This window comes from Archocentrus centrarchus, chromosome 23 (genome assembly GCF_007364275.1).
Source record: "Archocentrus centrarchus isolate MPI-CPG fArcCen1 chromosome 23, fArcCen1, whole genome shotgun sequence".
In the NCBI taxonomy this organism is placed as follows: domain Eukaryota; kingdom Metazoa; phylum Chordata; class Actinopteri; order Cichliformes; family Cichlidae; genus Archocentrus; species Archocentrus centrarchus.
The window spans coordinates 14,524,033-14,536,280 of record NC_044368.1 but is presented as its reverse complement, the minus strand read 5'-3'; the positions used below and the strand labels follow the sequence as shown (position 1 = coordinate 14,536,280).

Genomic DNA, 12,248 nt, shown 5'->3' with positions numbered 1-12,248 from the left:
TGCTATCCAAAGGGATTATCCATGGAAGATCATGTCACACCACAGGTGCCTCTGGTGTCCCGTCGAAATTCGGTACAGCTTCAGTCCGCGATTCTGACAGCCAAACACACAACAACCCAAAGTTTCTAAGCTACTAGATTGGATTCAGGAGACAGACTCTGTCTCTACTTTTAAGATTAGGCTTAAAACTTTCCTTTATGGTAACACTTATAGTTAGACCTGGATCAGGTGACCCTGAATCATCCCTTAGTTATCCTGCATTAGACTCAGGCTGCTGGGGAGCTGCACTGAGCTCTTTTCTTGACTTGTGCCTTTACACTCCGCATATGTTTTAGCACTGCTGCATTTGTCTATGTTCTCCCATAGTGTGCATTTTGTCCTGTCTCCCTATGCTCTCCTTTCTTCTCTTCTCATTATAGCCACTAAACATTCAGTGTGTTGGCATAACAGCATACATCTTAGAATTTTATTTCATAAACTGCGATCACACTATTGACTTAAGGCGAGAAGAGGCGGCTGCTTAAGGCAAAGATTTTTTTTTTTTAACCAAGGAGACTGTGGTTCAAAGCACATACAGGACAAATGGTTTTACACTTCACAATCATTTTCACTTGCTGCTTACTTTTGTTGTTACTCGCTGTTTATATATGGATAAGCACTAAAGCTGCGTTTTTAGGAAAAGATTGAATTTTGGGTTACAATACTAAGTTTCAAGCATATTTGAAATCTCCTTTTTTTTAGGTACCATGACTTCCATCATTGGACAGTTTTGGAAAAAAAAAATGGTGCAAGCATGAATTTGATAGGAAATACATTCAAAATGGCGCTGTCATGTTATGACTGCAGAGTCTTAGCCTAGTTCTCCTGTACCTTGCTACAATTTTGGATTGAATTCACTGTAATAGGATACCAGCACTGCAACAAGTAAGCTTGTAAAATTTCTTCTCTCTAGATATTCCACAATTAACTGTAAGTGATATTATTGCAAAGTGGAAGCATTTATGAGCCACTGCAACTCCCGCATGAAGATGCAGACCATGTAACGTTACAGAGCGGGGGTCACCAAGTGCTGAGGCCCGAAGTGCGTAAAGACACTGAGAGGAAAGTCAGAAAATTTCTCATGACTTTGAACTTCAAAGCAAAAGCAGGCATTCACATTTAAACTGGTCACTTTTGCACATGACAGTAGCTGAATGCAAAATTCCTATCTAATCTTGTGCTTGCAGTCAGATTATAGCAGAATGCCACTCAAATGCAAATTAGTGTTTCCACTGGCAGTAAAGTATTGTGTGCAATATTGCAAATAAAATTTAAATGACATCAATTAAGCTTGTGTTCCCACGGATGTTTACTCATGACATCTAGAGCTTCTCCATTCCGAAGTGCCTCCCATCCCGCCCATAACCTCTCATCTCATTACCTACAGGGCTTTAGGGTGAAGAGGAAGTGGTCTGCTTAGGTAGGATTTACTAATGTTTTCCCCCAACACAATGTGCAGACTCCAGCTGCGGGTACAGACCCACAAGTTCATGTAGTTCTATGTGTATGTGCACACATGATTAGCCAGTGCTGCTCAGGCACTGCATGCCAAGCGCTGACCTCAGAATTACCTGTGGAAGATGTTTCAAAATAAAAAGCCTGATGATTGAACACAGATTAAAAGCCAAAGATCGAAAGGATAAAGAAGAGGGAAATAGCCTAAATGTGCCACAATGTCCTGACCTATAACGCAGGCAATCTTAAACATCAAATCACATCATTCATCTATGATTGTGTGTTTATCGGTGTGAGTGGGCAGCCATTAGTTACTGTACCTTTGCATTGCAGTATGATTAGCACAAGGGCATCAAGCAGTATGTGGGCAGAAACAAGAATATAACTCATGCCAACATGAAGCCTGCTCCTACAGTTGGATTCATACTGTGAGCTGGGGGTATCACAGGGCATTTCCTACTTCTCTGTCAGCTCAACCAAGAGTGGGAGAACGACTTTCAGTTCAACACATTAAGGAGGTAAAGAGAGTAAAAGCGGAGGAGATGACAGAAGAAAGAAGAAGGCCTGAAGTAAGAGCGTAGGATGTGACTAATGGCACAGAGAAATAAGGAGTCTGGTGTGGGAAAGAAAGGAGAAAAAGACACAGATATGATTAGTGCTCAGCCTGGGCTCTCTTTGTAACTCGTCCAAACCTTCTCCTTATCTGGGCTGTTGCCGCATTCCAGACAAATGCAGCACTGTGTCTCCTATCTCCGTGTTTGAGATGCTACTAATGTAGCCATTATGTCTGTGATTTGTTGATAGGGAATGTCCAGCAACTCTCTTTTCAGTTAATTACAGGCTTGCTAACCTCAGCCAGGTCAGTGTGACTCAGCTGCCTTGTCAAACAATGTATCTAAAGCAAGTTAGTTTGCACTGAATGACGAAAAAAAAAAAGCTTCTTCCGCTCCTATTTATTATCACATACTTCAGGAAATGGAGTTGGTCTCAATAGCACAAAATAAAGGAAATTCACAAATAAATGTTTAGTTTGTTAGAAATATAAACATACCACTGAACTGCTATAAACTCCCCGAATGTGAATTATTAGCTGCAGTCTGAGTCAGTGAGGATATTGCTTGGGAAAGGTCATACCTACAAAGAGCTACAGAGCTAAGTGGGAAACATTGCCTGTGTGCAAGACTGCAAAAGCATTCAAGAGCTCATCATTCCTTCCCAGGAGGTGAAATTTAGCTGTGGGCAGAAGGACCAGCTTGACCCTACACTGAATAATTCTGCGAGCAAGAAATGTCTGGTTTGTTACTTGGGATGGAGAAGATGGAGGGAGGGAGACAAAGGGAGAGTCAGAGGGAAGAGGGAAGGCAAACAAATGATCTATCATATAAAAGGTTAATGTTAAAGAGAGAAACAGAGAGTGAGATAATGAAATAATGCAGTAGGATGGGCTCTAAATCTGCAGGTAGAACTGATGGTATCTCTCTGGCAAGCTTTTTCTCTCACCACAGTCGGCACTAAATCACTCACGCTGACTCAGAAATGCCCGAGGAGATTGGCCTTTTAACGAATGCTAAATCTTTAATCTTAGCGTGTGTGCACGGTATAAATATGCACAGTCTGAGAAATCGGACACATCTGAGTTTTTTTGAAAAAACCAAACTGCAAGCTACACTTAGATTAATGTTGTATAAAGCTGTATTGCACAAAGTATGAAAATTAAAGTCCATTCAGAATGACACATGTGAAACTGACCTTGACCTTGAGCAGAATGTGAGTGTAGCTCCATTAGGTGATGATTGTGTGTAAGTTTGATTAAATTCTGACCAGTAAACCATACATCATAGCACCCCAATACTCATCTCAACCCACTCCACCCTTCCTACTCTCTTCCTACTCACCTTCATCTCTCTTGTGTACTGTCCATTTGCTTTGGATGGTTGGAACTGGGTATTTAAACTCATCCACCTTCACTGCCTCTGCTCCTTGGATCTTCACTGTTACACCTGTCTCCCTCTCCTCCACATGTATTCTTCCTTCCACTGATTTTCATTCCTCTTCTCTCCAGAGCATACCTCCACCTCTCCAGGCTCTCTTCCACCTTCTCCCTACTCTCACTACAGATCACAATGCCATATGGAAACATCGTAGTCCACTGAGACTCCTGCCTGATCTTATCTGTCCGCCTCTCCATCATCACTACAAACAAGAAGGAGCTCAGAGCCAATCCCTGATGTAATCCCACCCCCACTTTGAACCCATCTGTCACTCCTACTGCACACCTCACCGCTGTTTGCTGTCCTCATATATGTCCTGCAAAATTCACTACTATCTGTCCTTCTGTGTTTCTCTCATTAGCACCATACCTACCCAATGTCTCAACACCTCTGTTCCCTTCATCTACATGTCCATTGAAGTCTGCTCCAATCGCCCTCTCTCCGCTGTGGGGACACTTTTACCACTTCATTCAACTTACTCTAGAATTCCTCTTTCTCTTTCAACTGAAGTGCAACCTGTGGGGTATATGCATTAACAACATTCAACATCACCCCCTTGCTTTCCAGCTTCAAACTCATGATCCTTCACTTTACCTCCACAACACTATTCATATACTCTTCCTTCAAGATTACCCCTACTCCATATCTCTTCCTTTCTACAGCATGGTAGAACAGTTTGAATCCACCCAGTGCTTCTGATCTTGCTTCCCTTTCACCTGGTTTTCTGCACACAATACACCAATCTACCTTCCTTCTCTTCATCATATCAGCCAGTTCTCTCCCTTATCCAGTCATAGTCTCTACATTTAGAGTTCCTACTCTCATCTCCACACTCCTGCCTTTCCTTCTCTCTCGCTCCCTCCAAACTCATCTTCCCCCTCTCCACTTCCTTTGTCTTCGGCCAAGTGTATAGCACAGTTTCCACCAGCACCCTGTTGGCCAACAGCAACGGAGGCGGTTGCAATTAACCTGACCCTGACCGATCCAGTATGGAAATCACATTCTTTATCATCCGCATGTTTGATTTGACAAAGATTTTACATTGGCTGCCCTTTATGGGATCAATACTAGGTGTACAAATAACCATTAACCACACTGCAAACCATTTAGAGCACATTTAGAGAGTTAGAGCACACCACATTTCACATACTGATTTAATTATGTTTCTTCTCTCAGATGTAGAAATTGACCTAATATCTACTTTTCAATGGCAAAACTAACGTTTGGTAAACAATAATTAGACCAAATAAGTATGTCAAATAATAGTTTCTGACACGCAGACGTCACAGAAAGTTTAGTTTGTACATTTTAATTTCTTTCATTTCTTCAAATGTGTTTGTCGTCCGCACGTTGGCTGACTTGATGTGGGAAGTGAATTGACTTTCTCTGACTTGATAATGGTGTTGCTTGCAGTGTGAACATTGAGTTCAGCCTTGCGTCCACCAGCCGCCTCTTTTTTTAGTCTGCAGTGTTAAACAGATGCTCGTGGGATGTGTAAATTCTGTCGTTGCAAAGTGACTACTGGAAATCTGCTTGTTATGTATTATATGTGACCTACTTTTCTACATCGTCACTGATAAATGAATGTCCAAAGTGTTTTCAGAAGAAAAGTTAAAATGATATCTTGTAGGTTCTGTCCTAAAACATGATTCTGGCTCCAAACCAGCTCTCCCTGTGACACATAAGTGAAGGATACAAGTTGGGTGACCAGCAAGAGCCATGACTTGCAGGAAAGAGTTGTGAAAATACTTTTCGCCTTAGCCCAGACCTCTTGCTGGTTTTCTGAGTAAGTGTGGAAAAGCTCATTGCACAGCACTTTGGTGGGCAGCAATTCTTCCTTTTAGTCAGCTGTGAACATTATATTTCAGAAGCTTTTGAGCAAAAGTTATTAAAAAGGGGGAAATGATATTGAGGAAAGTGGATGAAATGATCTGTCAGGGCAAAAGAGTAAGAAAAAAAACAGATGAGGAAGAAAGGAAAGATTTGAGTGGAAAATGTAAGAAATAAGAGCTTTTTATGGCTTTGATTTAAGAGGTGGTTATCCATCCAATGGAAGAAGGATGTAGTTTTTATAAGACAGAGCAGTAAACGTGAGCTGGATACCTCGGAGCACTTTAAATCAATAAAGAGATATTTGGTAGAGAGCGCAGAAGATGAGCTTAATACTACTGAGGACACAAACCTGCTGGATTATGAAGACAGGTTTGACTGTAATCAGATCAGTGTTGCCAAGCTGTTGCATGTTGTTCTACAAGTTTTCAGATCTGTCAACAAATTCTCTGGTTTACAAAAAAAACAAAAAACTTGTATGGAGCTAATGAGCCAGCAAACTGAACACCAAGGACCATAAACACTGCAAGCTCATATAGTGATAGTGGTACAACAAAAAGCACCATCTGATCTGGCAGCAGGCACATAGCAAGGCTGGGTGAGATATAGGCTAAAATGCCAGCAGCGTTCTCTGTGTGTTGTTTTATAGCTACACCATTCATCTTCCCACTCACACAACTATGCACAACTATGCGGCGTTTGTCATCTGTTATGTTGGAGGATGTTATAAATCTGACCACTGAGAAGTGTGTGTGTGTGTGTGTGTGTGTGTTTGGATCTTTGTTGTGAATTATAAAACAGACTCTAATGTTCTGAGATCTAGTTTTCTCCAGTTTGATTTGCTCTATCAGTTGGCTGTATAGCAGAAAATTAAGCAAACAGGAATATTCTGGGTCCATGCAAACAGTTTTATTTGAATGGAGCAGAGGCCCACAGTTGTTTGAAAATGCACTTGAGATTTCTGGCTATTCTGGTTTGTTTGATGAAAAATACACAACCACAGTGTGTATAAAAATGAATGTAACAACCTTGATGTCACCCACTGGTTTGTGGTTTGTTTTTCTGAAGCCTCGTGTATGGAATTATAGCCAGTACCATCTTAGTTTCTCTTAATACAGGTGTATTGAACTAAAGAGTGCTAACGAACTATCAACCAACTGTAACAATAGCTAGCTAGTTAATTCATAATAAGTAGCTAACTTAAAATGTACTTACTGGGTAATAGGATAGCCAAATTTTTGTCTTGTAGTATAACCATTTCACCTTCTGAGGTTTAAGTCATCATCATGACCATCATCCTAACTTTAACCCTAAAATTATGCTAGCAAAATATGTAATGTGTTTTATAAAATTTCTCTCCAAAGTGTTGGTAATCATGAGATGAAGAAATTAATCATTGTAACAGACTCGCATCAACAAATATTTTGATTTAAAAAACAAAACCACAAAAACAACCCCCCCCCCCCCCCCCCCCCCGTTATCTTTTCTCCAAAACCACAGCACATAGATGTCAAAGAATTCAAAAAGTAAAAATTATGCCTCATCACTGCAACAACTCATTTCAGAAGGCACAACTTTTACTATCAAGGTGAACGTTCTCCGTTTCCAGTTTGTGTCACACTTTCTCAAGTTTCACTACTGGTTGGTGAGTGGTTGGTAAGTGGTTGCAGACAAATTGGTGCCTTTCATGCAAACTACAGGCAGCTGCAGCAATCTGCTAGTGACCAAAGCCATTGCAAAGAGGTTTTTAGTGTAGCGCCCTCTTTGAAACCAGCCAGCCGGTAAGAGCAATGATTTGCAAGAAGAGGTTCCAGAGATATTTCTTGGCCTGTGCGACTGAGGCCTAAGTTGGACAGTTCCCTTTTTAAGAGTTTTTAACGATCTGCTTTTAACTGTGGACTCTGGTAGTCCTGCAGTTTTAGTACTTCTAGACCTGTCAGCTGCCTTTGACACTGTGGACCACAAGATCCTTCTATCCCGCCTAGAACATGAAATTGGCATTAAAGGCACGGTTCTGACTTGGTTCAGATCTTATCTTACTGATAGAAGTTTCTCTGTCCATCTAGGAAACTGTTTTTCTACCACAGCAAAGCTTTCTTGTGGAGTGCCTCAGGGGTCCATTCTGGGCCCAATTCTTTTCTCATTGTATATGTTGCCTCTAGGGTCGATTTTTAGGAAACATAATATTTGTTTCCACTGTTTTGCTGACGACATCCAGGTGTATATGCCCATCAAACTGAACAGCAGAGATCCATGGGAACCCCTGCTGAACTGTCTAAGTGACATCAAGTCCTGGATGAGAAACAATTTCCTAAATCTTAATGAAAGCAAAACCGAGGTCATATGCTTTGGTAAATTTGACCCCTCAAGCTACTCCTCTGGCACTCCGAGTCATTTGGCTCCTCACTGTCGTGATGCTGTGAAAAATCTGGGTGTCATTTTAGATAGTAGTTTTAAAATGGAGAAGCAAGTAAGTGCTGTTACCAAAATCAGTTTTTACCAACTCAGAGTCATTGCCAAGGTAAAACCTTATCTCCCACAGCAGGACCTGGAAAAAGTTATTCATGCTTTTATTACTTCCCGCCTGGACTACTGTAATTCTCTGTACTTTGGCATAGATCAATCATCTGTGCGCCGCCTGCAGGTAGTCCAGAATGCGGCAGCTCGTCTTTTAACCGGTTTAAAAAAGCATGAACACATTACCCCAGTCCTGTCATCCCTTCACTGGCTCCCTGTCCGTTTTAGAATCGATTTTAAGATTTTATTGCTTACTTTTAAAGCCTTAAACGGACTGGCACCTTTGTATCTGTCTGAGCTGCTTCACTGTCACACCCCTGTAAGAGCTCTGAGGTCATCGAACCAGCTGCTCTTACAGAGGCCTAAAACTAGACTAAAACAGAGAGGTGATCGAGCTTTTGCAGCAGCAGCACCAAAGCTATGGAACGATCTACCTCTCCATATCCGCACAGCTCAGACGATACACACATTTAAATCTCTATTAAAAACACATTTCTTTTCCTTGGCATTTGGCTGCAGTGCTACCTCCTTTTAGATGATTGTTTTATGGTATTTTATGGTACTTGTTTTAAACGTTTTAATTTTTAATTTTCTTATGTTATTTATTGTTCTTAATGTTTTTATTTATTTATTTTTATTTTATTATTTTATTTATTTATTTATATATTTTTATTTTTATTTAGTATAGTCCTTGGGGTTACAGATCTTGTACAGCACTTTGGTCAACGTCGTTGTTTTAAATGTGCTTTATAAATAAACTTGACTTGACTTGACTTGACTTACACACTGGGTCATAAGTCATAAGACTCCCTTCTTTAGCCAGCCTCAAGTAGCCAAATGTGGAACTGCAGTTTTTAACACTTCAACAATGATTTAAAGTACACTGTACATTCTGTAAGAAGAACTCCAGCCATCCATCCATTTTCTTAAGGACATATCCAGTTAAGGGTTGTGGGAGAGTTTATGGCTATGAGTGAGAGGCAGGGTACACCCTGAACAGGTCATCAGTCTATCGCAGGGCTAAAACAGAGAGAGAGGGACAGACAACCAATCACGCCCACATTCACAACTACAGACAATTTAGAATTAGTAGTTCAACTAACATGCATGTCTTTGGACTGTGGGAGGAAGCCGGAGTACTCAGAAAGAACCCGTGCATCTCCCCATGCAAGGGGAGAGCATGCAAACTCCACACAGAAAGGCACCAGCTGGCCAGAGCATTCAAAAACCCAGAACCCTCCTGGTGCTAACCACTGCAGCAGCACAGCAGCACCTTAAATCCTTTTTTTTTAAACAATTACTACTTTACCTTCTTGTCTTTTCCATCAACTGCCTCTTTAACTCTAACTCCTTTGTTTCCACACATGGAAATCACTGAATTTAAACCAAGCTTTTTTTTGTGAGAAAATTAAACATGGCAGCATTGATACACTGGCTATTTTAGGGTTCAAGTTTGTGACTTTCAAATTAAAAGTTGAGCTTTCTTTCCTTTTATAACCCCGTCTCCACTCTTTCTCTTTGTGTGCGCGTCTCCTAGTCTGCGTGACTAAGGCTGGTATGGCAGGAATGTCACACATCACACACAGACTCAGCAGCCATCATGGCGACCGCACACCCTGGAGGTTATGGCCAGCTGAGAATTGGATTATCAGGCCTTAAGGTACAACAACACATGATGCGCACACATACATTAAAACTGTTTGGAACAGGATTTTCAAAAACCTGGAGAAAAGTGCAAACCCAAAAAATGCAGAATTAATTAAGCATCAAAGCAAAGCCCAGCCAATCACTCCTCTGCACACTAAATGATAACTATTTCACTTTTACCATGCTTGCTGGGTGAGTGTCACCCGAGATCCAAACCCTTTCGAGGAGGTCAGCAGACAGGAGTCAGAGGTCAGTCAGTATATCTAATGAAAGACTGACAGAATTACACCAGAGATCATTCATTCTCTCGTGGCATCAAAGAAAACAGTATACTATCCATTTAACCATAAATCTTTCAACACTGAATATTGGTAGACCTAAATTCAAAATCTCAGCCATTATGTCTAACTGCAACATGAGGTGCAGCTGCAGTTTTGGCTCTATTTTCAGATTCTCTTTGTCTGAATGAAAATAAAGTTAATATAGTGTAGCAGATCGCTGTCTTCTCATGTAGACATGTTGTTCTTGGAATCAGCTGGAGGAGATGTCATAATATTTACTTAACAGTCCAGCTCCCACCTGATGAAGTACATATACCCTCATGCATTGAGTTAATGTGAATTCATGGTGTACAACCCAATGACAGTCCAAAAAAACAAAAGGCAACACAATTGGTAATTTAATAATATGGGCCTGGACAAAGGGGGAATGGCTGCTTCACAGAACTACAGGAAGAAAGCAAAGATAGTAGATAAAATATACAGATGTGCAGTATATAGAAAGAGCTAAATCATAAAAAGCAGAGAGGGAGAGATCTCAGAGAAATGAGCGAAAACAAAGGACAAAGGAGTCGGAAAAAGAATTAAGTGACATAAAATGATTTCAATAGGACAGTCTCAGACTACAGGATGACAAACTGCGACTGACATTTAGATGAGACTGTGAAAATGTTTTTCTCATTCAATGCAGCCTTTATGCTTTGTGTATTGCATGTTTCCAACCTGCCCATCTCTTTTTCCACTGCTGACAAATGACTTCATGTTTTTCACATCAGATGCCTTCTTTTAAGCTTTGAGAGCATCATCTGTGTTCCAGCATTTCCATTACTGCTATATTGACTCAGACTTAAAGGACTGTACAAAAGATACCAATTATAGCTTAACACAGATGTTTAAATGTGGTCATCATATTTGTTTTGGGAGTTTTTTGTTTATTTTGTGATAACTTGCCTTCAAAATGGCTATGCTGATCAGCTGGTGAACCACCTTGCTCCAGACACAAATATCTTAACAACATTGTCAACAGAGGTTGAATCTTACAGACTTTGATGATCTTTTGTACTTTTTTCTTCTAGCAGAGGAACATGACTGAGTGAAATATTTCAACCAACAACTAACCAGTAGTTTGGTATGGGACAATGGTAGACTACTGGTGGTCAGAATAATGCAATACAGAAACTTGACAGTCAAAAATTGATAAACAAAGCCAGTGCTGAAGTCCCCAAAACTGCAGTTCCTCAAATAGCCTCTTGGGGCTGAATCCAAAGCCAAGTCAAGGTCCATAGACCTCAATGTCAAAGTTAGAGAGATTGCTGGTTTGCAAATACTATAACTTCCAGATGTGAATGTTTCCTGCGTGGATGAAATAACTTACAAATTGGTTGCTGAGCAAATCAAGAGTAAAATCTGGTTTACACACCTGACCTGCCACTGAGCATCAGTCTCTGGGGTTGAAAAATTGAGCCAGAGTGGAACTTAAACTGCAGTGTTTTGAATGGCCATTTGAAGCTGGCTCTAAAATCAAATCAGTTCTCATATGACCCGCATTCCTGCTGAAGGTACTTATTAGAATAGGAAGAGATATTAGATTACTATGATTTGACTCCTGGAAACATGTGAGAAGCCAAGGACATTATTTATTTTTCTTTTTACTTCTTGCCTGCCTTTGCATCCCTAAAACAAACAAACAAAAACAAACAATTTAAAAAAACAAACCAAAAAAAAAAACTAGCACACATTACTTGGAGGTCTGCACGCAGAAAAAAAACTTGCCATCCACGAGAAACTGCCAAAAGCTCTTTACCACTTTAGAAAAAAGTAAGCATAACACACAAAAAAAGAGATATTTAATCCAGGGATTTAGGTTTTAAATCCACGGCTTCACTTTATCGCAGTGTAAAACTAAACTTGGCCAGCCTTCATCAAGGAGTTCATGTTTCATGGAGGGCAATATGTTATGAAACACCAAGCAGATTGTCAAATAGCCTCTCCAGGCCAGCAAGTTTAGTCCCATAGCCTTCAATGTAAAAATTAGGGATCATAATTATTTATATGCAAATACTGTAGCTGTAAGATGCAAATGTTGTCTAATGAAAACAAATTCACTGACAAGCTGGCTGCTGTGTAAATCAAGAGTAAAATATGGTTGATATGTCCGACCTGATGACAAGCATTACTTTGTGATACAAACATATTGTGGATTTTTCAGAGTTATCCATATGTATTTGTAGGGATGTAACTGCTCTAAGTGGCAGCTGGGTACAATATTATTGTGTAAATTGTCCTAAAAGAAACTGGCAAATGCAACATGTCATTCTGAGACTTCAAATGGATTTGAAATCAAATAAACAAGATACAATTTTCAGCTTTAATTCAAGGGATTTTACAAAAGTATTGTATTGTTTAGCCATTTTCATTCATAGTCCCCCATTTTCAGAGGCTAAAAAGTAGCATAATTTTAAATAAGCACGAATGCTTTTAATTTTTGTGT

At 40.2% G+C, this 12,248-nt stretch overlaps 1 protein-coding gene across 2 annotated transcripts in view; it reads right to left on the bottom strand.

Annotated features, from left to right (window-relative positions):
* Positions 1-3,410, bottom strand: part of prickle1b (prickle homolog 1b) — a 74,807-nt gene extending 71,397 nt beyond the window's left edge. For both annotated transcript variants that reach the window (XM_030719980.1, XM_030719978.1), the window contains exon 1: positions 3,390-3,410. In XM_030719980.1, the coding sequence (XP_030575840.1) occupies positions 3,390-3,395 (6 nt within the window). In that variant the 5' untranslated portion in view covers positions 3,396-3,410. The remainder of the gene's footprint in view (positions 1-3,389) is intronic.
* Between the last annotated feature and the right edge of the window lie 8,838 nt (positions 3,411-12,248).